This window comes from Heliangelus exortis, chromosome 1 (genome assembly GCF_036169615.1).
Source record: "Heliangelus exortis chromosome 1, bHelExo1.hap1, whole genome shotgun sequence".
Classification (NCBI taxonomy): domain Eukaryota; kingdom Metazoa; phylum Chordata; class Aves; order Apodiformes; family Trochilidae; genus Heliangelus; species Heliangelus exortis.
This window is the reverse complement of record NC_092422.1, coordinates 145,678,899-145,703,512: the sequence shown is the minus strand read 5'-3', so window position 1 is coordinate 145,703,512 and position 24,614 is coordinate 145,678,899. Positions and strand designations below refer to the sequence as shown.

Here is a 24,614-nt window from a genome sequence, read left to right as displayed (position 1 = left end):
ATGAGGAGAGGCTGAGGGAGCTGGGGCTGTTCAGCCTGGAGGAGGCTCAGAGGAGACCTCATCACTCTCTACAACTCCCTGAAAGGAGGGGGTAGCCACGGGGGGGTTGGTCTCTTTTCCCAGGCAACTCTCAGCAAGACAAGAGGGCACGGTCTCAAGTTGTGCCGGGGGAGGTTTAAGTCAGACATTAGAAAGAATTCCTTTACTGAGAGGGTGATCAAGCATTGGACTGGGCTGCCCCGGGAAGTAGTGGATTCTCCGTCCCTGGAGATATTTAAAAAGAGACTGGATGTGGCACTCAGTGCCATGGTCTGGTAACTGCAGCGGTAGTGGAGCAAGGGTTGGACTTGATCATCTCTGAGGTCCCTTCCAACCCAGCTGATTCTATGATTCTATGAATCCCCTTTCCCAACACCGGTTTGGGGAAGACACGGCTCCTCCTCGCAGCTGCTGTCCCAGCATCACAGCTGTCCTACACAGCCGCACAGCACCGGACCGGACCGGGCTCCGCCCCTCCGAACTCAACTGCTTCCCCGCCATCTCCTTCTGGGGGGACTTGGCCGGGAGGGTGTGGGGCGGGACAGGCGCTCCGCGGACACCCCGCTGCCTCAAGCCCCCCGCTGTAGCCGACAAGGGGCGCCGCCAATCAGACACGCAGAGGGGAGGCTGGCAGCCAATGGACGGTGAGGTAGGTGGGACTTCCTGCGCCGGTTGCTACGACAAGCACGGCTCTTCCTTAGCAACCGGTGCTGGGGCGGTGGTGTGGGCCGCGGAGGCGGAGGTGAGGCCGCGCCCGGGGCCCCCCCTCGTCCCTTTCGTTCTTTTCTCTGCGTCGGAGGCTGCTTGTAGAGTCTCCTCCCTCCTCCTCCCGCGGGGCTGAAGGGCGGTGGGCCGGTGTGAGTTGGCTGCTTCTGTTGTGTGGCCTGCCCGGCCCGTGTTTTGCCGCGCCCCCCTTCTTCACCCCGTGGAGCCACGGCGGGGGCGCCTACTCTATGCCGTGCCCCTTCCTTTCCCCCACCGATGGCTCCTATTTCTCTTACGGGTCTGTGGTGTGCCGCTCAGGTCTCGGAGCTGGAGGACTCCCTTCACCTCCCGTCTTTTAACTGGCACAGCCGCCCGTCGGCAGCACCGACCCGGGGAAGCTGTTGCCGACCCATGGGGCAGCCCCTGCCTGCGGCCTCGACCATATCTCAGGGACAAGCTGGCTGTTGAAGTGCCCCCCCCCCCCCAGGGTTTGCCCCGCAGCGGGAGGCTGGTGCCAGCCTGGTGTCCTGTGGAGGTGTTGGGGACTGATACAGGTCCCATGGCCCCATCTTCGTTTGAGAGCCAGCAGTCTGTCAGAGTTGATTCTGTACGTAGGAGCTCTACGTGTTTGGCATAAGCACTTAGTTTGTCGTTGCCTGACACTGTCTTCATTCTGTTTTTCTTTTAATGTGGGGTCACACTTGCTCTCTGAGGGTAGGAGAGGATGGTGCTTTGTTCTTGAGGAGAGATCCAGAGGGAAGAGCAGAGTGGAATGTTCCAAATGTCCCCAGTCAGGCAGTTGTGTGCCTTCTTATTGCCCAAGAAGAGCCTGATTGGTAATTAGGCCCAGAGGCACCGTCCAGCCTTTTCCCATATGGTCCTCCCTGGCTGACAAATGCTCTGGGATGTGAGGAGCAAGTGCATAAACCAGACTAAATGTTCCCGTTAAACATTTCCGTCCAGACATGCACGATGGTCTTGTTCTTAAAATACTCTTACCCTTCGCTTGTCATGCGCAGTTTGAAACCCTCATGGATAATAGCATCCTGGAAAAATCCTTTTGGAATTAATCAATAGACAGCTGATGTATTGTTCTCTCCTTCCTTGTCAAAAGCTGTACTCTGGCCCAGCTCTTCCCTTGAGCTCAGTCAGTGCTTCTGGGAAGTGCTGTGCTCTTGAAGCCTCGTTAATGGAAAGTGATACGTTTTTAAAATTTGTTTGCATTAATGGTCTGCAAGATAACACTCTTAAGTGCATGCTGTGTGAAGATGGTGCTGAGAAACAGCAAGTAACTGAGATGGGACAATGTTCTCGTAACACTCCTATTTGTCTTCTGTTTTAATTCAAATCTTTCTTTGCCTTTCTTATATTTGTTTCTGTTCAAGCAGTGTCCTCTGGCCTGAGAAGTCTCCCCTCCTGCTGAAGCTGCTCTGCCTGTGTTCACAGAGCTGTGTTCCCCTTGGTTGTCCAGGCTGCAGTGCCTTGCTGAGCTCCAGGCAGCCCCTCTGCCTCTTCCCGGGGTCACTGTGGAAGGACCATGGCAGACACCGGGGAGGGGAAAAAGGAGGAGGCTGATTATAAAAGACTTCACACCTTTCCACTTATTAGGGTAAGAAGAGGGATGGAATACATTTTACCAGTGTTACCTTTGTTCACTTAAACTAGAATTTCTCGCACTGAGTGGCTTCTGTGAGAACATGTACTGCTTTCTCCCTGTTCTTGACCTCTGTCAGGGAAATTTGTCAGCATTATGGCCCCTTCCTACCCAAATCATTTGATGATCAACACAGTTGTTCCCCCCATCAGCCAGGGGAAGCCTGAGGCAAAGGGTTCCGTCCAATAGATTGAACGTGCTGCCTTTGGGACTTCTGTGTTCTGGATGCAGCTTGTTTGGGTTTTTTTAGTTGTTGGTTTTTGGTTTTTGTTCATTTGTGTTTTCTGTTTGTTTTTTGTTTGGTTGTTTGTTTTGTTTGTTTTGTTTTTTGTTCTTTCTTTTTTTTTTTTTTTTTTTTTCCCTAGAGGAGCTAGAGTAAAAGATCTTGCTAGCCAGCCAGTTAGCAGAAGAGGAAGAAGTGCAAGGTAGACTTCTTTGTTATGCTTATAGCAATAATTAAGGACTCTGGTTGGAGTGGTATTAATATGCTTTTTTTCATCTTACAGCAGAAAAACTAACAAATGTAGTTAGCTCCTCCTTCAAGCCGTGCTTACTTAGTGCTGGTCTTCATGTTAGGTAGGGAATTATGGATTGGCTGGGACAAAGGCATGAATGGACCCCTTGTAATGCAACACCCTGTTTTCATATTGACCATTCTCTGAAACAGTGGAAGTGCTCAGTGTGCTGACAAACCTGTGTGGTTGGTGATGCTTCCCACCTTGAAGCAAGCATTGAAAGCCAGGTGGAATACCTGCCTTTTGCCCCCACCCCACGGTGTAGGCCCCCTGCTATAGCACGCACAAAAATAAGGGGTACTTACTGTTGTCTTGTGTCCAGCTCTTACATTTTCTGCTTAGTTTCTCTTGGTTTTTTTGCTCTTTCCAGCACACAGACATGCCAGAGGAGATGCGTGTAGAGGCCATGGAGCTATGTGTCACAGCCTGTGAGAAATATGCCACCAACAACGAGGTACTAGCTAATTCCAAAAGGGTCAGCCTTTAGTTGCTGCAGCTCTGGGCACCTGCAGGAGTAGGGCTAGTGGTGTGGGGCATAGAGGAGTCAGATCCTGACATCCTGTTACCCTCTTTCTGCACTAAGCAAGGGTAGAAGCACATAAAGAGTTTGCTAGATCTCAGAATCGGTTCCCTTTGTCAGCAAGATCCATAAGAGCACTTTGCTTTTCTGCAGGAAGCTGAGATTAGTTGTGATGCCATCTCCAAAATCTTACCTTCTTCCTGGTCCTGCCTTGCCTGTGTCATGCTTCCTCTGTGTTCATAAAAAGCCCTGTGTCCTGAGGGTTTGGCTCAGAGCTGTGTGGACACAGGCCCTTCCCATCTGCTCTTCAGTGCTGAGCAAGCCCATCTCCCACTAGAGTGGGGAAAAGACTCTTATTTGGGGGCTGAGCACATGAAAGTCTTTGAACTGTTAGGTTCAGCCTATTAAGTCTTACCTCTTGGCTTTCAGACACTTGAGTGAAATTACTGAGAGCATGAAAATGGGGGGTGATGCAGAAGATACAATCTTTGAAAAGGTTGCTCTTAACTTTGAGAGCCAAAGATAAAGGTGAACACACCTTGTTCTTTGGGCAGGGCACAGACTGCTTGCTGCCAGAGCAGTTTTGTGTTGGAGCCAGGTAAAGCTATGAGGCCAGAGTTTCCTTCTGTCCCACTCTACCTGAGACACCACATGTCACTGCACAATCTTCTCTTCTTTTTTTAGATCAAGCAGGGTGTGATCTGGGAGAAGCAAGCTTTTTAAAAGTCAACCTACTTTCAGTGTTTTGGTAATTAGCTGGAGGCAAAAAAAAATGGACTCCTATAAAAACAGATGTAGCTTAGTGACCTGAATCTCTCTCAAGATCAAGTGATCTTGAATCATGCAAATGTTTTTATGTTTGCATGAAAACTCAGTGCTTGCTCTGTCTCACCCTATGCTCTCCTTAATGTTCTCTAGAGTGCTGCCAAGATGATCAAAGAGATGATGGACAAGAAATTTGGGTCCTCCTGGCATGTGGTGATTGGGGAAGGTTTTGGCTTTGAGATCACTCATGAGGTGAAGAATCTGCTGTACATGTTCTTTGGTGGCAGCCTGGCCGTGTGTGTCTGGAAGTGCTCCTGACATCTGGCCAGGTCCCAGACTCCCTGCAAACAAGAGATTTCTTCCTTCTTTTGACAAGTTTTGTACAATCTGGAGGTGGGGCTTTATTTTTAATAGTTAAATGTCAAGGTTTTCTTTTCATACCGACTTAAGAGTTCCATAGGATGCATATATTTAGTGTGTGTGCGTGCGCATAAACTTGCTAAGCTGTCCTGTCCTTGCTTGTGGGATTTCTCATCTGTCTGGCTCTTTCCTTGGTGTCTGAGCTGCAGCAGGACAGAAATGGGGAACAGATAATCTCACAACATGCTGCAGAGCTGTACAGCAGTGTGAGGAGGGGGAAGCAAAAAAGAAAGGGTGCCATCTAGCCCTATGGGTTTTTTTGCTCCTGCTTGTTCCACATCATGTTCCCTCTTCTCTGCCTTTCCCCTGCTGTGTGGTATGGCTCTGACCAGTCCCTGTTGCTCCTTTCTCTGAATGCTGAGAATAGCTTCTCTTTCCCTACAAAGATGTCCATAGAGAACTGGCAGTGCCAAGGGTCTCCCTTTGGGCTTCCCACTGAAGTGTTAGCCACAGGGAAGCAGCCTTGGATTGCCCTTCCCCACTTCTTTTGAGATGGTGTAACAGCTGAGCTGCCTGGGTGTGTAGGAGGTTGCTATGCAAACTGCCCCCTCCTTTTTCACCCACTGCACACTGAGACAGCATGGAAACACGGGTGGCTGACGATGCCTGGGGAGTGGGTGAGAGCTCTTCATAAGGCTTGAATGCCTCCCTGTCAGTTTTTGGGGGTGTTGCGAGTGCTGTGTACTTTCAGCATCTTGTTTGGAGGCTGGTGGAGGCTCCATGTGAGATAGCACTTGGTCATCAGAAACCTAATGTCTTTTTGGACTTGCCTTCTTTTAGCCTGTTTGATTTTCTTTTTTAAAAGCTGTCAGTGTTGGAGGATGGAATGAACGTAATTGTATGTTACGTATATGGCTTATTTATATAAATCTGGGGAACTGTGTTTTTACAATAAAGATTTAGTAAAATGTCCTTTTTGGTGTGTTCTAAAATGAAAATCCCCAAGTGAAAGACTGGAAGGAAAAGTAGCTCAGGAAACATGGGAGTAAGCACGCAATGCTGTACCTCAGGGGGAGCACAGTGACAGATGTCCATCCTGCCTGTTTGCTGGGTGACTTGTAGGTACCAGACAGGTGCTCTCATCCTTCCTTTTCAGTTCCTCTCACCAGTGCAAGCCATGATGCTGAGGAAGATTGCCAGGCCCACAGTGCTGCTGGCCAAGTTCCTCAGTCCACACAGTAGCAGCAAGTGAATGTACCTGTGTCCTCCAGTCAGCCAGTGTATCTTCTCTGGCCTCTGGGGTCTCAGGAATTAAGACTAATATGAAAACAATTAGAAATTATTTCAGATTTGGACCATTGGTGCTGGCTGGGCCTCACATCTTCTGTAATTCCTTATTGATCATGTGGAAGGGACTTGCAAGGTAAGGGGTCACATAGCTGGTACCATAAGATAGTTGGTACCTTGAGCAACTTGGTCTATTGGGAAGTGCTCCTGCCCATGCAGGAATGTTGGAACTAGATGATCTTTAAGACCTCTTCCAACTCAAACCATTTGATCATTCCCTGATACTTGCAGAAGAGTTCAAATCCTTTGATTTGGTGTCTCTTGGTGTGGTCACTCTCACTCCAGCTGGCTGCCTTTGCATGAAGGAAGTATTGTTGATTGGCACTTTCTGCATCTGACAGGTGGAAAAGGTGATTTGCTGTTCCATAACTTTCTATTTTCTCAATGTTTTATCTCCTGTGATAAAATGTAGAGGAAAATGTAAAGCCAGTGTCTTTAGAATGCCCTGCGCTGGAGTGTGATGATACCCTCAGCCATACCATGCTCCCTTCCATCATGCTTATTTCACACTAATGAATAATTATTAACTGTTGTGTGCATATGCACAAGCATGGTGGTCACAGCCATCTCTGCAGGGTCGTGCTGACCTGCAGATGATCATTCTGTGATGATCAGAGGGAGCTGCTTACCTCAGCACATGATCTTTTGGCCTCCCTGTCAGGCTGTTATCTCTTTGGCCACCAGATGACCAATGCTAATGTCTCTGTGACCCACCTTGGCAATAGGTGAATGCTGGCTGCTCCCCAGATTTCTCAAAGCATGAGCATGCAGACAGATTGATGTGAGCTGGGTGTGAATTGGCAGCAAGTCAGCTCCCACATGGTGACTCCCCCAAGGTAAGTGCAAGGTGGCTGACAGGAGGGTGGAAGGGTATTTTTGTTTCCAAGGGTAACAGCTTTCCCACAAGAAGTCACCATGAAGAAGCCAACCATCTTAACTGGTTTGTGTGTCCATCATCCATGCTATACGTGAAAACACACACCTCAGCTTCCCAAAATTCATCTGTGCGTGTCAGGCAAATGTTGACTAAGACAGGTCAATTTTTGTGCCTGTTGCAAGCTGAACCATGCTGTGCTGCCCCCTGTGTGTTCGAAGACTTTCTCCTTCCTTTTGCTGTGGAACTGTCACACAAGTGTGCCTGTAATTTTCAGGGCAATATGGTTCATGGATCAGACATGATCCCTTGTTTTGTATTTTCCCAGAAGAGACCTCTCTGCAGCTGATGCTTCAGAGCTACCAAAGGCCTGTCTGCTTTTGCCCGTTGAAATACAGTCTCTTGCTGAAGGCTTTTACTGAATTTTCAGCAGAGAGTTGGGGGAGCTTGCAACAGGTGGTTTGCTATTGTGTTCTCCTCTCCCCTTGATTTCTTGCCCCCTGCCTATCGCTGCCATTACCCATCAAAGCATCAGGCTGAGTCAGATGCAGAAAAGGAGATGAAAACCACAGGGTGATGCAGCGGTTCCAGCCAAAATGACCCTGCCTATCTGCCCATCCCGGAAAGCTGTGATAACAGCTTAGAGAGTTGTGCTTCGTGACTTCATCCCTCCCTGCTGAGGGCAGATGGGCAACATCATTATCAGCTGCTGGGGAGTCCTGACTCCGTGCCAGCAGTGGAAATGTCTTCGGATGTACAGATCCTCCTCCTCCACCCAAAGGGTGACTCGAACCTGCTGGGAAAGGGGGAAGGTGTTGGGAAAATGGAGGAAGAGCTGGTGGGGGGGAGCTGGGAAGAAAGAGGTGCCAGCTCAACCGCTTCTCTGTAATAATGTCATGGCAACAAGGTACATTGACATGGTGTCAGGCAGTCGGGGCAAGCTTTGAAGCTCTCCAGCTCTTTGTTGCTGTGGACTGATATCTGAGGGCCTAAAAAATCATTGGGTTAATATTTCCTGCTAGCATTGAAGTGATAGGGGTGATGAGTGCCCCATCTCATACCCCCATCTCTGTTCTACCATGGGATGCTAAATTGGGGTGGAGGGGGGATTGCAAACTCCCTTAGCTAAGGGAGGGGACTCCTGGTGGAAGAGGGGCTTCAGTCGATATGGTCCCTGTCCCCTCTACCTCTCGTGTGTGGGAGGAAGGTTTCTATCCCCCTCAGCCCAGTTTGGAGCTGGTTCGAGGCACTGAAAGGAGGGGGGGGGTCTCTGACTTCCCTCACTCTCCCAGAACTGGCTCTGGAATAAAGAAATCTGTGGCCCTGCTGCGGAAGCTGAGCCCAGCTCCTTTGATGCAAGCAGTTAACACATGGGGTCTGTTGGTGTTTTTTTCTGCTAAGCAATGACCTACGATCCTGTGTTCCAGCTACAACCCCTCCTAGGTGCCTTCTTTCCAAACCGTATGTCCAGACTGGATCCAGCAAACCTGCCAGAGCAAGACGCTGTGTTCCATTCCCCAGGGAAGCCATCTGCTCCCCTCCACCAGGCTTCTTCTACAGGGCTTCGAGCTTGCCAGCCAGGCTAAAAAGCTCTCCTCCTCCTCCTCCTCCTCCTCTCTGTGAGCCCCCGTTGCCCTCGGCCATCTTGTTAGCACAAGGCACGGGGAAGGGGAAAGCAGAGCTGGATCTGGGGCGGCTGATGGTGTCAGCCGGAGGCGGTTTCCAGGCAACTGTCGTGCGACATGGCGAGCCGAGAACACCGGGAACATCGTGTTCCCACCACACTGCCTGGGAAGGGGCTGAGCCCGGCATGGGCTCAGCTGGCATGGGATGGAGAGGGCAACGTGAGTAAGAGGGTAGTGCAGGGATGCGGCAGAGGAGGGGGCCTTTACAGTTCTCCCCCCTGCCCGCTGCTTGTGCGAGGATGTCCAAGGTGGCTGCTTGTACATCACACAGCAAGGAAGGACTGCACGATGATGTACAGGATTCCACGTGCCATCTGCATCCTTTGGGAAATAAAAACACCACTCTGGACTCTGTACCCAAGCCTTGTTATGCCCATGCTTCTCTGCCCCTTAACAAATCCTAAGCTCACTCCCTACAAGTCACCAACAGGTGACTGCCTGGGCAGCACAGCTCTGTATCCCCAGGTGAATCCCAGGTGTCAGTGGGAAGGTGAATTTCTCATAAAAATGGGCTGGCCTTCCACAGGATACCAATTGTTCCAGGTCCTCAGTGGGTCCTACTGCCCCTCTGTGCTGATGCAACATCCCTGCTTCTGCCTGCCCAGCTTCCCTGCCTGCTTCAGAGGCCCTGGGAGCATTCTTGACACTGCCAGTCCTGCCTGGCAGCAATGCTGACACACATCTTCACTTTACCTAATTTTTGTGATTTTTGAAAGAGGATTTGAGTACATACAGTTTTGAATAGATGGGACAGGGTAATGAAATTGCTCTGGCTGAGCAGCAGCAGCAGAACTCTCCTGGGTTACAAGTGTGCAGATACAACAAGCACTGGTAATGGGGCTGCAGTGCTGGGCAGAGAGGGTGCTGTGGAGGGGCAGAACTGCTTTTATGTCCTGTATACCAAAAACATCCTGTAACCCCATGAGGGTGATGACATGGAGAGATGGGACAGTGTGGGGGTTATCTGCAGCCATCACTGTCCCCAAGCCAGCCTTTGATTTTGGGCTATTGATTTGGAACTTGCCCCGTTCATGCTAACCTTGGTGGTGCTAGCTTGCCCCTTATCAGAGCTGATAAGCCCCACTGCAACCTCCTACCTCAGCCTGGTGGCATCACTCTTCGAGGTGCTGTGGTGACAGACCTTTCCTGTGACTCTACCCTTGCACCAGTCGCTCTGTTTTTGCTGTGATGCTCTAAATCCGGGACAACATCTTGCTCTTATTTTTGCACGGAGACTCTGGCCACACCAGCTCTCTTTTAGCCCCGGGTGGGTGCCCACCTCTTGCTGAGCATCTGAGGACAAGGAAGGATGCATCTTCGGCTCCAAACGCTTTTCCAAAGGAAATTTAAAGTCGGCCTCCTCTTTCTCCTGCTCTTGGCTCTCCTGGTGCACCTGGCGATGGATGTGGCTCTCCCCACAGCCTGCAGGCACTGCAGCTGCAATGCAAAAGCCTCTGGTGTGCCCTCAGGCAGCCCCAAAAAACTGAGACTTCGAATCCTTCAGGATTTCAGCGGCAGCAATGGCTCTTGGGGAAAAAGCTCCCAGCTGCAGGGAGTGGGGCTGCACACAAGGGCTGGAGAGCCGGGGGTCTGGCACCAGCAGGGAGAGGGGAACGTGGAACAGACCAAAGGATCAAAGCTGGCAGCGCTCTTCCAGCATCCTCTTTACAACATCCCAATCCCAGAGGTGACAGAGAAGGACAAGCTGTTTGTCGTCAACCCCATGGAAAAGTTCAGCCTGCGCAGCAGCGGGAGTGACGAATGGTGAGGAGCGAGCTCAGCCCTGGCTTGTTTTTGGGGGGAATCCGTGGGTTTGAGGGGACAAGCAGCAGGGAGTATGCACATCATTTCCCTGCATGGTTCAGCATCCTACCCCAGAGGGGCCCCAATTGCTGAGCGTGCTGTTCTTGTGCCTCAAATCCTCTCTTAGTCCTGAATTTCTGGGCTGCTACCCAGGAGCCTGTAGCACACAGTAAAGCCAAAGGAAACTCTTGAATTATTCATAGTATTACGTAGGGTATCTTTTAGGTGATCTCCACATCTCCTTTCCTTCCAGTGCAGACTAGCTTTTGGTCTCCCTCTCTAGATATAATCAAGTCCTCAGTGGAGGTTTCTGCAATTTCTAACCAGTGCAGATTTCTAACCAGTTTTATCCCCTTCTCCCGACATGTTGGAGATGCAAAGCCTGCAATGTGGCTTGCCTCCAATTGTGAGGCCGTTCCTGTCCTGCATCTCGTGGGACATCATCTGACCTCTTTAGGCTTGGCAGTGTGGTGAGCTTACAGCTGCTGGCTGCCTATTTTTATCACTGGACTACTAACCTCTAATCAGGAGGGAAGATATTAAAAGCTTTAGTGTCAGTAACAGGTAGCAGCTTCCTTATGGAAAGCACACCTTCCAAACGTGGTGGCTGCTAAAATTGGAAAAGAATAAAAGATGGTTTAATAAGAGCTCGTTTCCATGAATGGGAATTTGCTGTGTCTCTGAGGACCATCTTGCCTATGGATAACCATGGGAAAGGTATCTGATTTGAGGAAACTGGGGCACAGTTTGTGTTTTCCTGAAGAGAGAGATGAGGATTTGGGTTATAGACCAATTGAGTTATAGATTGTCCCATTGCAATGCCAGTGGCTGCTGGTGCTGCAGGTGCCCCCAGGAGCCCCCCCTTGAATGCCAGCAAAATGCAAATTTGCAAGAGGCACAGAGACAGGGTTAGTGCTAACCCAAACTCAGCTCCCCAGGGGACTCAGGGGTGTGTGATAAACCTGTCCAAAGGGAGCTGGACATTGAGGGTGGGAGTTCAGGTCTGTGTTAGGGATGGCTGGGAAGCCTCTGCTCCTCCACCCCAGTTTTACAGGCACGTGTCTCCCCAGTGAGCACGTGGCAGGGTGTAGTCAGTTGCATTCCCGGGAGCCAATTCCTTGGGGAAAAACAACATGATGATCTCCTCTGACAAGGGAAATAAAGGCACAGCTGAGAGGAGCAGGATCAGCCTGGGGATTTTCCACGGGGGATCTGAAGGAAGACACTGAGTTCCTTCTGGCCATGCCAGCTACGGGTGGGATCTGCCCAGGTGCCAGGAGCCCCAAAGAGGGACCAGAGGGCAGGGGAATTCACCCCCACCCAGGGATTGTGCTGGGTCTTCCTCCCCACCTCACCCTCCACATGGCAGCTCCTGGGAGGGACGTGGGGATGCAGGACCTGTCCTGTCCCACCTAAACACTGTCGTTGTTGTTGGGGTGGGGGTGGCTGTTGGGCTGCAGGGTCAGCAGCAGTAAAGCCGAGGCGCTCCTCCCGACAGGGAAGACAGCCTATGACACCTACCCTGCCTGGCTCAAATTCCACATCGGCATCAACCGCTATGAGCTGTACCCCCGCCAGGACCCCCTGATGCCCACACTCCTCCGGGACTTGGCCACACAGAGGATCATCAGCTCGGGTACCACCTCCCCACCTTCACCCCTGCCTGCACCCCTACCCTGCTGACCTCCACCCACCTCATGCCCATGTGCCCCCTTTCAGTCCAGAAATCCGGTGGGACCCAGCTAAAGCTCATCATGACGTTCCCGAATTACGGGCAGGCCCTCTTCAAGCCCATGAAGTGAGTAGAACTGGGGTCAGCCCCATACCCCACCTGCACAGCCCCATTAGGTGGTGAGGGAGCAGCCAGAGAAGACCACAGAGGGAGAAATGGACAAATGCTTCATGCCACCCTTGCTTCAGCTCTCCCCCCAAAATTGGGATGAGCAGGATAAGCCCCTTCCCCTTGCTTTCCCTAGTGGTTCTTGCAGCAGGCTGGGCGCAGCTTGTGATGGGGTAGTGACCTCCAGTGGTGGAAAGAAGATGGTCCATGAGGACCATCCAGGACCCTCATGACAGCTTACCAACCCTCAGTTGGGGGGCAAGAGCTGTGTGGGGGCCCTGGCTGAGGGCTCCCAGCCAGCAGAGAGAGACAGGGAGAGACTGGCTGTAGCCACAGGCACAAGGTGAGGGATGGTTTGGGCCCACGCTCAGGTTGATCTTGTCCATGGCCATTGCCCCTCCCTCCCCTCTCCTCTCAGGCAGACCCGGAACCAGGAGACCCCAATTGACTTCTTCTACTTCTCAGACTTTGAGCGGCACAATGCAGAGATTGCAGCCTTCCACCTGGACAGGTGAGCGAGCACAAGCTTTGCACCCAACTCTGTCCCCCATGACAGCAAAGCAGCAGAGAAACTGCTTCTTCATGCCACCTCTTCCTCCCCATTGCAAGGGATGCCTGCACCTTGTGGCAGTTATAATAACTCTCTATGAAAACCAGACGTGGTCAGCAAAAAATGTTTCCAAGTTCTGTGTTTCAGGATACTGGATTTTCGGCGAATCCCTCCAGTTTCTGGCCGTTTGGTCAATATAACAAAGGAAATTCGTGACATCACCACAGACAAGAAACTGGCCAAGACTTTCTTCATCTCCCCAGGTGAGGTCTCACTGCCACTCATCCTCTTTCATGGCTACCCATGGGGAGCTTGACCGGAGCTGACTGCTTCTAACCTGGCACTCTCTCCACTGAGGCAAAGTGTCCCTTTGAGAACTCCTCCAGCTCCCACTAGGTCTCCTGCTGTGAGATGCTGCTCCTCAAGCCCTTCCTTGCCATTGCTTTGTTGGCATCACACAGCCATGGTGCATGAAGCATCGTTACTCAGCCACCTGCTGGACTACCCTGCATGAGGAGTGGAGGGGTTTTTGCTTTCCTTCCTCAACCTTTGCTTTGTCCCCACGGCCAGCGGGCAACGTCTGCTTCTACGGCGAGTGTTCCTACTACTGCTCCACCGAGCACGCCCTCTGTGGCAAGCCGGACCAGCTGGAGGGCTCCATGGCCACCTTGCTGCCTGACAAGACCTTGGCCAAGCGCCGCTCCTGGCGCAGCCCCTGGCGCCGCTCCTACCACAAGAGCAAGAAGGCTGAGTGAGCCAGGGCATGGGGGGTGTGAGGGCATGGGGGAGAGGAGTCATGGGAGGGGAGGGGGCTGCCCCATGGCTGTTGTCACAGCCTCGTCCCTCTTCCTGGCCTCTGCCCCCAGGTGGGAGCTGAACCCCAAGTACTGTGCTCAGGTGCGAGAGACACCGCCCTATGACAGGGGCCATCGCCTCCTTGACCTCATCGACATGACGGTCCTCGATTTCCTTATGGGTGAGACCCTCATGCCAGCACTGGGGGCTTTGGGGGTCCCTGGGGACTGAGAGGCCCAAATGGCTCCGTGTTCCAGGGTTCCACACGCTGCGAGGTTTGTTGGCTGAGGCTCTGAAGAGCTGTGTGCTCTAACTCAAGACACATCCTGGGGAGAAACTGGAGGGCAGCAGATGACGAGGAGATCCCAATTGAACACCCCAGGCATGGGAAGCACCTCTGGCAAGCTCCCATATGCAGCCCCCAGGAAACTGGGGCTGGTGGAGATGCTCCCCAGGGCTCACGTGTCCTATCCTGTCCCCTGGGCTGCTCTTTTCTCCCTGTGCTGTCCCCCTGCCATCATCTGACTTGGAGAGCTTCCCATCTCCTCGTCCCTGGCCACCCAGCCATGCCTCTGCCATTACTTCTGCTCCATTTGCCACCGTTGTCCTTACAGGGGTGCCAGGATGAGAAGGGACCTGGAGGCTTGGGGGTCTCCACTCAGGTCAACCCCACCACCATGGTCACTAGATTGGGCACCTTAAGAGGTGCCCTGAGCCCTTTACCCCAGCCTCTAGGTTTTGGTCTCTCACCAAGAGGGTGCTCTGCATCCCTTTTCCCACCTCCTGGCCCACCACCCCATGGCTAATTTTTTGCAGGCAACATGGACCGGCACCACTACGAGACCTTTGAGAAATTTGGGAATGACACCTTCCTGCTCCACCTGGACAATGGCCGTGGGTAAAGCAGGATGGAGGGGAGGGGAGGGGGGGGGGAAGAAATCCCCTCAGAGTGGTAGGGGGGGGTCTTGGCAAAATACCCCCCGTGCTGGGCTCTGAGCCACAGGCCTTTTCCTCCCACCCAGCTTTGGCACGCACTCACGTGACGAGTTGTCCATCCTGGCTCCCCTCCAGCAGTGCTGCAGGTAAGGGGTCCTCCCCGCCCACCCCAGGAGCTGCCACTGTAGGGGAAGGGGCTCCCCGGGTTGAGACCTTTCCTTCCTCATCTTTGGCAGCATCAAGAAGTCGACCTACCTGCGGCTGCAGCTGCTGGCCACCCAGCCCTACCGCCTGAGCGACCTGCTGCGGGAGGCATTGGCCACCGACCCTTTGGACCCGGTTCTGGCTGAGCCCCACCTGCAGGCACTGGACCGGCGCCTGGGGAAGGTGTTGGCAGTGGTGGGACGCTGCCTGGACAGGGCTGCCCGCCCAGACAAAGTGCTGGTGGATGACATGGGGTCACGAGTGTGATAGGGAAGTTTGGTGCCCCCACAGGGGTGTTTCGGCACGATCACGGGGACCGGTGTGCAGCTCTGACTCCGTGTAGCACCGGCTTTCGGCAGCATCGGAGAGGGTGGCAAGATGCACCAGGAAAGTGGGATGTAAAGTCAGGGCAGGAAGGGTATTTAAATAAAAAGGTTGGTCTAGTGAAGCAGACACAGGCTGGGAACTCTCCCACTGGAGCTGCTTTTCCAGCCCCAGCCTGTCCTTGTGTGCCTGGACATGTTTCATCTCTGCAAACCCTTTTAGGAAAGGGTAGGGATTTTTCCTGCCTTTTCTCAGCAGCAAGAGTTGCCAAATTTGAGCAGTTAGCAAGCTCTGTCTATCTCCATCCAGCATGGTGACCCCCTGATGATCCCCATAATGGGAGCTGAGGCTCCCTGCTGCCAGTGTGGGGAAACTGAGGCATGAGCTCTCAGCACTTTGCTTCTTATCACTGCCCTGCTCTCTCCCCACCCATCCAGAACCCCCCCCAACTCTGGCATAGCTGCCTTGGCCATAGGACCAGGGGTGCAGCAAGGGGGAACAAAACCTTCTACCCTGCCAGCATCCCCCCAGATCCCCTTGGAACTGCTGCCAGCTCCCTCCCTGCCCAAAAAAGTGGTTCTTGGGAGGGAATGGATTGATTCGAGGCTATGTGGCTCAGCACCCAGATTATCCCCTGAGCCTCCCTGGGGGGGTTAATCTGCAGCAGTTATGTCAGCTGGGACAGATGCCATTCTCTGGCCACCACCTGTGTCTCTGGGAGTGGGCACAGGGTTGGCATCATCACATCCAGAGATGAAGGTGCCACCGGGGAGGAAAGGTATCCTCAGGCCTAGTCAGTCACCAAAGGAGAGACTGGAAGTCACAGGAAAGGGTGCAAAAGGGCAGCTGGCACAGGGAGAGATGGAGCTGCCCTGGAAAAGCCAGCCAGAGATTTAGGCCAGAATAAAAAATGGGCTCAAAAGGGAGGGGGGAAAAAAAAAAAAAGACAAAGAGGATCTGTCTGCGTTACACAACGGGGCTGGGGACTCTGAATTGGGGTTTGTTGCAGTGTGCCCTCCCCATCCTCCTGCCACTGCCTTGCTTGTGCACCAAACCCCGGCACAGGGAGGAAAAGGTTTCAGGCTGTTTTGCAACAGGTTACTCCCCTCCTGCTGGCTTCATATTTTTTAACCCTTTCTACAAATGCCTTTTTACGACCATACCCAAAGCCAATGGTGCCAGTCCCACCCCATACCCCATGAACACAGCCCAACAACAGTGTCCAGACACCGGTGGCCAGTATGCCCCCTTCTCCAAGCTTCCCTGAAGTAAAACTTTTTCCCAGGCTCCATCAGATTTAGAAACCACGGCGTGGGAGGGCGGCTGTTGTTTCAGCCTGACGAGTTTGCACAAGGTTCCGGCTGCAGTGTGGTGTGTTCAAGGCCCCATGGGAGCAGCCAGATTTGGCTCTCACCCCCCCCCCCCCCCTCTCCCGCCAAGCCGGCCTGGCCACCCGTGGTGGGGAGAGAGGTGGTACCGGCGTGTCTGAAGCCACCGGCCCAGGGAGAAGCAGGGCCAGGGGAGCAGCAGAACTCAGGGAGCAGCAGAACCTGCCTGCCCGGTTGAGGCGTTGTGGGCACCCAGGTGTCAAGCAGGGCTGCCTACGCTGTGGGGATGGGTTTGGCTGTGTTGGGGGGTGTGATGGGCATTTCCCGCTCCTCCAGGGCTGGTAAGCCAACCACTCCAGAAAAAACACAAATAGGGATGAGGTGCAGCCCTGCACCAGGGAGCCCCCATTTCAGGCTGGCATCAACCATGGGACCTTGTCCTTCTTGCCTGGCAGCGTGGGCTTCCTCTTTGGACCTTGGTGGGCATGATGGAGGGGAAGGAAAGAACTCCCCAGAGGCTGAGGTATTTGGGGACCAGTTCCTGGTGGGCAGCTGGGGGTGGGGGGGAAGGACGGGGGCCCCCATTGCTGCCCCCAAGATCGTGCTAATAGCAATAATAATAATAATAATAATAATAATAATAATAATAATAATAATAATAATAATAATAATAATAATAATAATAATAATAATAACAAGAATGGGATACTGAAGCGGCCTCCGGAGGCCGGGGAGGTGGTGCCCCCCCCCTTGGCCCCCCCGCGGTGGCGGCGGGCGCGCGCGCGCGCGGTGCAGCGGGTTGGGCCGGGCCGGGCCGGCGGCGGGCGACGGGCAAAGGAGGGGGGGACGGGGGCGGGGTCCGGTACCGCCTTCCCCTGCAAAACAAAAGGGAGCGGAGCGGCTGCCGGGAGGGACGGGCGGAGTGGGTTCTTCTGCTGCTGTACTCGCCGCGTTTCGGCGCTGGGTTTGCGTGGGGACGGACGGAGGTGGGGGTTGGGGGTGTGCACGGTGGGTTTTTTTTTTAGGTTTTTTTGTGGCTCTCTTTTTTTGGGGGGGTGAGGGGGTGGAGTTGCGGGTTGGCCGGCTCGTATCAGGGTCGGATTGGGGGAGATGAGTCGGGCCGCGGGAGGGTGGGTGTAGAAGATCCGGCGGGGCAGCGCGGGAGGTTGTCCCATGGGATGGTAGGGAAAGGAAAGGGGTTTATAACCCTATAAGGGAGGCGGCTGCGCTGGCGGCGGGGCGGGCGGCTCCATCCCGGCCCGGTCCCACCGGCAGCCCCGGGGTGGGTTCAGAGCACCCCCAGCCTCACGGGGCACCCAAGGGGCTGCCTGCACAGGAAGGGGGTTAGGGGGGGTGTGTGTGTCAGACCCCCTGCTGCAGGGGTCCCCTGCGAGTGGGGGTCCCTCCAGGTGGGTCTCCTCCCACTGACTCGTTCCTCTCTCCGCGGCCCCCCAGGTGAACCGTGACCGCTACCCTCTGCCGCCGCCATGTCCCGCCGTAGCCAGCGCCTTGTCACCACTCGCTATTACCCCGGGGACGACGATGCCCCGACCAGCAGCAGCAGCAACTCCCTGCTGGGGAGCCAGCAGCTCCCTTTCAAAGAGAGCTCCGGCAGGTTAGTGAGGTGCACGGGGGTTCCCCCTCTCCTTCTATATGCATCCGGAGTACTCCATCCCACGCCATAGATCGGGCACCTTTCCTCAGCATCGGGGGAGGGTGGGGGGGGCGGCGGCACACATCAGCTTGCAGAATTTGGCATGGCTCCCCACCCTGCCACCTCTGTGTCCCCCCTGCCGCGGCACAGGAGGCTGCCATGGGTGTCTCGGGGTGGCTGCGTCCCTCCTCCCATCCGTGGCCGCCTCCTGCTAGATGGCGGGAGGGAGGTGTGTGCTGCAAGTGCTGGGCCGGAAAACCGCAGCAGTGCGAGCGGAAACAGTACCGGCAGCTGCCCGGGGATGGGTGGCAGGACCTTTTTGCAAAGCTGTGGTTGCACACCCCCCCCCGCACCCCCCCAAGCATGCCACCTTCGGGTACAGTGCAGGAGGGGGGTTGGGGAGGGCAGGGAGGGCAGGGTAGAAGGAAGTGATGCTGACTGAGGGATTAGGGTGAATTCTTCATTTCTGCCACATGGTTGCACCTTGATACCCCACCCCATAACCATGCGTGGCTAGCAAGCCTGTTCTCACCCCTGGCAGGACAATCAGGAGGAAATCGAGCAGCACAAAGCGCCTCTCTCCTGCCCCCAGCACCCAGACCTCCTACTACAGTGAGTCTGTGATGAGCGAGTCCTACCTGGGGGGCAGCCGGGGCCTTGCTGCCCTAGGCAGCTCCATGCTGGATGATGACATGGACAGCAGCACGTACTGGGGTGAGCCCTCCTTCCCACAGCTGCCAGAGACCTCCCTGGGTACCAGAGGAGTGTTGAGGCATCCCCCTGTGCTGGCTGACCAGGGTGGCCCCCATGGAGTTGTCAGTGTGGTTTCTCACGGGGGGTCTGTGTGTTTTGGGGTCAGGTGGGGACCTTCTCACCAGAAGGAGAAGAGGCACAGGGGACACCGAGTCCAGTAAGATCAATGGGCTGCTGGAGAGCAAGACATATGACACCTACGCCTCTTCCTCTGGGTACTCCTCAGAAGACGACTACGCTGGTAGGGATGCACCAGGTCCTCTGTGGTGGCAGGGATGCTGGGGGGTTGTCCCAAAGTGTACCAGTCTGGGGCATGACAACATGCAGGGAGGCAGGCTCTATTTGGTGACTTACTCACTTCTTTCTTTCCAGGTCATTTTTATTCAGGCCAGAGTAGCTCTGGGTCAGGGCTGAGGACTGCAGCCTCACGGGTGGGCTCCTTCCTCTGGCAGGTGTTCACCTCCCCAGGTGAGTGGGGTCTGGCAGGGGGTTTTCTAGCAACATCTTTCTTCCCTGTTGGCATCTCCCTGTCCCAAATGCTCTGTGTGCTGTCACCTGATTGGGTGAAGGGGTTTGATCCCCCTGTGGGAACATAAGAAGGACATGGAGTTGTTGGAGCAAGTCCAGAGAAGGGCCACAAAGATGATCAGAGGGCTGGAGCACCTCTCCTGTGAAGGCAGGCTGAGAGAGTTGGGGTTGTTTAGCCTTGAGAAGAGAAGGCTCCAGGGACACCATATAGCAGCCCTCCAATACCTAAAAGTCCTCCAGGAAAGCTGTGGAGGGACTTTTCAGAAGGGCACATAGTGATGGGACAAGGGGAAATGGCTTTAAACATGAAGAGGAAAGATTTAGTTTAGATTTTAGGAAGAAAATCTTTAGTGTGAGGGTGGTGAGACACTGGCAAGGTTGCCCAGGATGTTGTGGCTGCCCCCTTCTGGAGGTGTTCAAGGCCAGGTTGGATGGGGCTTGGAGCAACCTGGTCTGGTGGGAGGTGTCCCTGCACATGCAGGGCGAATGGAACTAGATAGTTTTTAAGGTCCGTTCTGACCCAAACTTATCTACGATTCTGTGATCTCTACTGGAACACCTCCTGAGGCTTGGTTTCTCTCCTGGCAGTTCAGTTCATGAGGTGGCTGTTCTCGGGGCTGGCATCTGCCTGGCACAGCCTCACTGGCACTGCTCCCCACCTGCACGGTGTCCCCTTCTCCAGGTAAGCTTGGTGGTGGGACATCAGGATGGGGAAGTTGTGGGGGAAAACCCACAGGACCATAGAGATGGGGTATCCTGCAGAGCCCAAAACATGTGGGGTGGGTGTCTTGTATCAAAGCCTGGCTGGGCCATGGTTTCCTCCTGTCCCCTATCATCCCTCATCCAGGGGAGCACTGTGGGGGAAGGCAGCTGCTGTCCTACAGACACCTCCTCTTCTCACTCTAGGCGCTACCCACGACTGAAGAGGTCTTTGCTGCTGCTGTTGCTCCTCCTACTCCTTGCTGCTGCCGCCTATGGTGAGTCAGACCACCTCAATCTGTTGCCCTGAGATCTGGGGCAGTGCAGAGGATCCCACTGGCATCCTTGGGGGCTGGGATGGCTCTGAGTTCAGTGCTTACGGCTCCTGACACCCTGGTGCGTCTGCACCCCCATGTTCTGGGCCCTCCTGGTCACCCCAAGTGATGCTGATGGCTGAGCCTCAGTTGTCTGCCCTGGTCCCTGCTGTGGTCCATCACTGGGCAGCTGTTTTAACCATCTCCTCCCTCTGTGTGTCCAGGGGCTTGGTACTTCTACCCATATGGGCTGTCAACTCTCAGCCTCCCTGTGTTCCCGTGGTGGGGAGCTGGGAAGCATTCCTCCTCCCAGGTACCTGCAGCAGGGGACCTGACTGCACTGGACCAGGTAAGCCTTGGCAAAGGGGTGGTGGTGCCCAAGGTGGGGTGGGTACAGCATGGGGAGAGCCAGGACAGTGTGCTCCATGGCTGAAGGAGCCCTTGCAGGGCATGAGGAATGGAGGATGAGGCAGAAGGTGGCTGCTTGCTTGTGGAAATGGCTCCTCCATCTTGCTCTCAGGGTGTCCTGGGGATGGAGCAGGGGGAACATCCACCCTCTCCTGGGAAGCAGTAGATGAACAAGATGTTACTGCCCCTGAGGATCAGGTGGCCTGGGTCACCTTTTGCAGAGACTCCTGGTGGCCCCCTTTAAGGTTTGTATCATGACCTCCCTTTGCTGGCTGCAGGGGCCATGGGCAGAGCACCGGCTCCTGACTCGCTTCCAGTCCCTGGAGAAGCGTTTTGAGGCTCTGGAGGCTGAGGTGTCACGGTGGGAACTGCAGCGTGGAGCAGCAGCAGTGGCAGCCGGGGGAGGGCCACCCCCAGGGGACATCCTGGCACTGCTGGAGGGGCTGGTGAGCCGCCGGGATGCAGGGCTGAAGGAGCATCTCCGTGCTGACGTGACCAACCATATCCAGGTGAGGGGAGCAGGGGGCAGGTGGGGACATGGCGGGGGGGGAGGCATGCAGGAGCAGGGTCTGATGTTCCCCCCTCCTGTTCCTCACCCTGCAGGGCGAGCTGGATGCCCTCCGAGCCCAGGTGCAGAGGGATTTAGACCGGCGCCTGGGAAAGATGGCACAAGCCTCTCAGGTAAAGGGCTGAGTGTGTGTTGGTACCTGGGCAGGACATCCCTACCACCGGTGTCACAGGTCTCACCTCCTTCCCCTTCTCCTGGCAGGAAATGGAGGCACGCTTGCTGGAGCTGAACTCGGAGTGGCAGAGGTAACACTGTCTGGGCAGAGCCACTGCTCGGTTAGGGGCAAGCAGAGACAGGGACACATCCCCATGGCAAGGCTTAGGGAGGGTTTTTCAGGTCTGGTTTGCTTGGGGCAAAGGAGAGGTTGGGAGATGCAGTCTTGGGTGTAGAGGAGAGAGGAGGGGTGGATATGTGGGTGCTTTCTTGCTGACATTCCCTGGCTGGCATCAGGGCTCAAAGGGCAATTGCAGCAGATGACCTTTGCCACTGCCATTTGCATTGCCGTGGGGAAATGTGGCCCTTCAGCCAAGGGGTGAGCTGGGGATGCTTTCTCGTGGGTTACAGTAAACAAGGTTATTGCTGCAGGAATTAGAACCATTTGAGGCTAGAGATGGGGTTGAGCGTAGGCAGCATGTGAGGAACCTCCTCCCCTGTTTTGCAGAGAGGAGCCGGGACTGTTGGCACACAATTTTCTTTTCTTTCTCTTGGCACAGCTCAGTGCAGGAGGGCCTGCAAGGGAGCTTCCAGCAGGAGGTGGGCAAGCTGGAGCAGGAGGTGGCAGCGCTGAGGAGGGAGCTGGCTGACCTCAAGTCAGATCAGGAGGTGATGGGGAAGCACGTGGAGGGGATGCTGGAACAACTGAAGGGTGTGCGGGCCGATGTGAGTCCCCAGTCCCCAACCTGGTTCCCTGGCAGAGTGAGGCGTGAGGGTCCCTGTCCCAGGGCTGAGCTCTGTCTCCACTGTTCCAGGTGGAAGCCCAGTTCCCGGCGTGGGTCAGCCGGTTCCTATCGCAGCCCCAGCGGGATGGCACTGCCAGCCTTGTCCTCCAGCGGGAAGATTTGCAAGCAGAGCTCCGGGCTCTGGAGCGCCGGATTCTGGACAAAGTCCAGGAGGACCAGAGGCTGTCAGCACGGGATGCTCAGGCTGGCATCGGAGTGGCCCTGCGACAAGGGGGGACCACAGGAGTGACAGAGGAGGTGAGTTCTGGACTGAGTCCCAGGGATGTGGCGACAGCCACAGGCATGGGGTTGGGATGGTGGGATGGGGAGCTGGCATGAGTGCCTGGCAGATGGCTGAGCCATGGGGACAGCCCTTACAGCTTGGGACATTGATCCTGGGCTCACATCCCGTTTGGCAAGAGCATCCCCGAAACTCCTCTCCTGTCTTTGCCACCAGTCTCCCCTGGGCTGTTCCTGTGCCTTCCCCTGGAAGGGGTTGTAGGTGGCAATACCCAGAGGACTGTGAGGCACCTGTTTTCTTAAAGTCCATGTTTCTGCTTGTGTGTCTTTCCCTCCAGAAGCAGGGGAGGTGCCAGTAAGGCATCCACAGGGTTGAGCATCTTGCTTACCTCCCTCCTTCAACAGTGCCACACAGTCACGTGGAGCAAAGTATTTCTACAGAATGACACCACGGGAAAAAATGAGCCTGCTTGCTTTGGAAAGAGTTGTTTGGCAATTCCCCATGGAGGGAGGGATCAGGCAGGATTAGCAGTCCCTGCAGCCCGTGCAGGCTTTACAAAATACACAAAGTTTAGACCTCGAGTGGTGCTGCAGGGTCCCAGTTTTTGGGGTTGGCTCCTGAGGCTCTTGTTGCCTCCCACTGCCATGTCAGATTTTCCAGATGGGGATCCCGTGGGACAGGGTAGAAGGGGATAAATAGATGATGCTGGGCAGGATTGGCTCGGCTGTTGGGTTGTGTCTGGCATCCACTGGCAGGTCTGCAGCCAGCCTACCCTTTAGGACAGGCAGACCCAGCATGCCTGGGTGCTGGCCCTTCACTGCACAGTGCTTCTTATCAGGGGTATTTTTAGCAACCTCTGACGAGGCTTCCCAGCCAAGTCCTCTTGTTTTTCCTCTGGTGATTCATCCCCTGGCTGTTCGGTGGGAAGGTCCTTGCACCCTCCCCATCCCCAGGGACTGGAGTCAGGTGGCGGGTGGGACACCCAGCCTGGCTCTTCACCTCTTTTGTGTCCTCTGCTCCCACCACAGCAAGTCCATCTCATTGTGGCTCAAGCGCTGAAGCGCTACAGTGAGGACCGTGTGGGGATGGTGGACTATGCCCTGGAGTCAGCAGGTAGGTGGTGATGGTGGGGGCTCTTTCCCTCCCTGGAATGAGTCAGCCAACCTGGGAAGGGCTGTCACAGGGCTTACGCTCTGCCGTCCCCTCCCCAGGGGCCAGTGTCATCAGCACCCGCTGCTCAGAGACCTATGAGACACAGACAGCACTTCTGAGCTTGTTTGGCATCCCCCTGTGGTACCAGTCACAATCCCCCCGTGTCATCCTGCAGGTAGGCACCCTCGGGGGCAAGACCCCACAGAGGGATAGGATGGGGTGGGACAGTTCTCACATGAACTTGGGGGCTCTTTTCGGGCTGTCGCTGCAAACAAGCAGCCAGGCTGATGTCAGTGGGGGAAAGTGGCAGTGATGGTGATAACCTTGCTGGTGTCTCACTCCTGTGCTCATAGCCAGATGTCAACCCTGGGAACTGCTGGGCATTTCGTGGGTCCCAGGGCTTTGCCATCATCCGCCTGTCCGCTATCATCCGCCCGACGGCTGTGACGCTGGAGCACATCCCAAAAGCCCTCTCACCCCAAGGGACCATCCCCAGTGCCCCCAAGGACTTTGCTGTCTATGTGAGTGCTCTTGCCAGGACCTGAGGGAAAAGTGGGGTGACATGGTGGGAGGGTGCTGTGGTGGAGGGTGTTAGAGGGGAGGGTGAGCAAGGGCCCTATCTGGCTATGGGGTGTTCTGGGGGTGGGTGTTATCTCAAAGAGGAGGAAGAAGCAGTACTGGGAGGGCACAAGGGGGAACACCAGAGTTTTGGGGGACACTGGGAAAGAGGGGATTGAGTAGGTGTAATTCTCAGTCTTCTCCCTGCCTCCTCATCCTTCCCCACTGGCCCCCATCCCCACTTGTCTGTTTTTGGCCTGGAAGAGCAGGAGAGGGGGGCCAAACAGTGTCTCCATCTTCTGCCCTGGGTATGATCATCACTTCCAGTTCTCCCTGTCTGACCACCCCTGCTTCTCCCTTTCTGCCTCCCCGCCCCTTCCATAGGGCTTGAAAGAGGAGAAAGAGGAGGAAGGCCTTCTTCTGGGGCAGTTCACCTACAACCACGATGGCGACGCCATCCAAACATTCTACTTGGAGGTAAGTGCTTTGTTCTTGGGACTACCCAATCCTGAGAAGAAAATGGGGCCTCTCTTAAGCCCTCAAGAGCTCTCAAAGGC

General features: G+C 54.8%; 3 protein-coding genes across 6 annotated transcripts in view; all 3 read left to right on the top strand.

Moving 5' to 3' along the window:
* The first annotated feature begins 698 nt into the window (after positions 1–698).
* On the top strand, positions 699–5,530 carry DNAL4 (dynein axonemal light chain 4). Of its 2 annotated transcripts, none has more exons than XM_071731023.1 (4): positions 699–781; positions 2,133–2,353; positions 3,284–3,367; positions 4,352–5,530. In XM_071731023.1, exons 2-4 carry the CDS (start codon positions 2,282–2,284, stop codon positions 4,514–4,516), a joined length of 321 nt encoding a protein of 106 aa, XP_071587124.1. In that variant the 5' UTR covers positions 699–781; positions 2,133–2,281; the 3' UTR covers positions 4,517–5,530. The 2 variants fall into 2 exon arrangements, with proteins under 2 accessions (XP_071587124.1, XP_071587133.1); XM_071731032.1 differs by having other exon boundaries at positions 727–781; positions 2,130–2,353.
* A 4,075-nt stretch (positions 5,531–9,605) lies between these two features.
* Positions 9,606–15,810, top strand: LOC139797323 (extracellular serine/threonine protein kinase FAM20C-like). Its single transcript, XM_071746340.1, has 10 exons — positions 9,606–10,228; positions 11,728–11,903; positions 11,987–12,065; positions 12,526–12,618; positions 12,805–12,920; positions 13,228–13,408; positions 13,524–13,633; positions 14,269–14,350; positions 14,475–14,534; positions 14,625–15,810. Exons 1-10 carry the CDS (start codon positions 9,774–9,776, stop codon positions 14,857–14,859), a joined length of 1,587 nt encoding a protein of 528 aa, XP_071602441.1. The 5' UTR covers positions 9,606–9,773; the 3' UTR covers positions 14,860–15,810.
* A 1,254-nt stretch (positions 15,811–17,064) lies between these two features.
* SUN2 (Sad1 and UNC84 domain containing 2) overlaps positions 17,065–24,614 on the top strand; it is a 10,997-nt gene continuing 3,447 nt past the window's right edge. Inside the window, exons 1-17 of one of the 3 annotated variants that reach the window (XM_071730949.1) lie at positions 17,065–17,230; positions 17,700–17,859; positions 18,440–18,612; positions 18,758–18,892; positions 19,024–19,119; positions 19,768–19,861; positions 20,086–20,156; positions 20,417–20,541; positions 20,879–21,109; positions 21,204–21,281; positions 21,370–21,413; positions 21,882–22,047; positions 22,137–22,364; positions 23,376–23,460; positions 23,559–23,674; positions 23,853–24,020; positions 24,442–24,534. In XM_071730949.1, the coding sequence (XP_071587050.1) occupies positions 17,732–17,859; positions 18,440–18,612; positions 18,758–18,892; positions 19,024–19,119; positions 19,768–19,861; positions 20,086–20,156; positions 20,417–20,541; positions 20,879–21,109; positions 21,204–21,281; positions 21,370–21,413; positions 21,882–22,047; positions 22,137–22,364; positions 23,376–23,460; positions 23,559–23,674; positions 23,853–24,020; positions 24,442–24,534 (2,031 nt within the window). In that variant the 5' untranslated portion in view covers positions 17,065–17,230; positions 17,700–17,731. Of the gene's footprint in view, positions 17,253–17,699; positions 17,860–18,439; positions 18,613–18,757; positions 18,908–19,023; positions 19,120–19,767; positions 19,862–20,085; positions 20,157–20,416; positions 20,542–20,878; positions 21,110–21,203; positions 21,282–21,369; positions 21,414–21,881; positions 22,048–22,136; positions 22,365–23,375; positions 23,461–23,558; positions 23,675–23,852; positions 24,021–24,441; positions 24,535–24,614 lie in introns of all 3 variants that reach the window. The other 2 variants (XM_071730937.1, XM_071730942.1) reach the window with 2 other exon arrangements.

Bases quoted from the DNA above. Each gene is read 5' to 3' on its own strand.
- LOC139797323 (XM_071746340.1), top strand. From the start codon at position 9,774: ATGCATCTTCGGCTCCAAACGCTTTTCCAAAGGAAATTTAAAGTCGGC. The intron at 12,619-12,804 runs GTGAGCGAGCAC...TCTGTGTTTCAG, and splicing joins GCAGCCTTCCACCTGGACAG to GATACTGGATTTTCGGCGAA. The intron at 13,409-13,523 runs GTGAGCCAGGGC...CTCTGCCCCCAG, and splicing joins CACAAGAGCAAGAAGGCTGA to GTGGGAGCTGAACCCCAAGT.
- DNAL4 (XM_071731023.1), top strand. From the start codon at position 2,282: ATGGCAGACACCGGGGAGGGGAAAAAGGAGGAGGCTGATTATAAAAGA. The intron at 2,354-3,283 runs GTAAGAAGAGGG...TGCTCTTTCCAG, and splicing joins ACACCTTTCCACTTATTAGG to CACACAGACATGCCAGAGGA. The intron at 3,368-4,351 runs GTACTAGCTAAT...AATGTTCTCTAG, and splicing joins AATATGCCACCAACAACGAG to AGTGCTGCCAAGATGATCAA.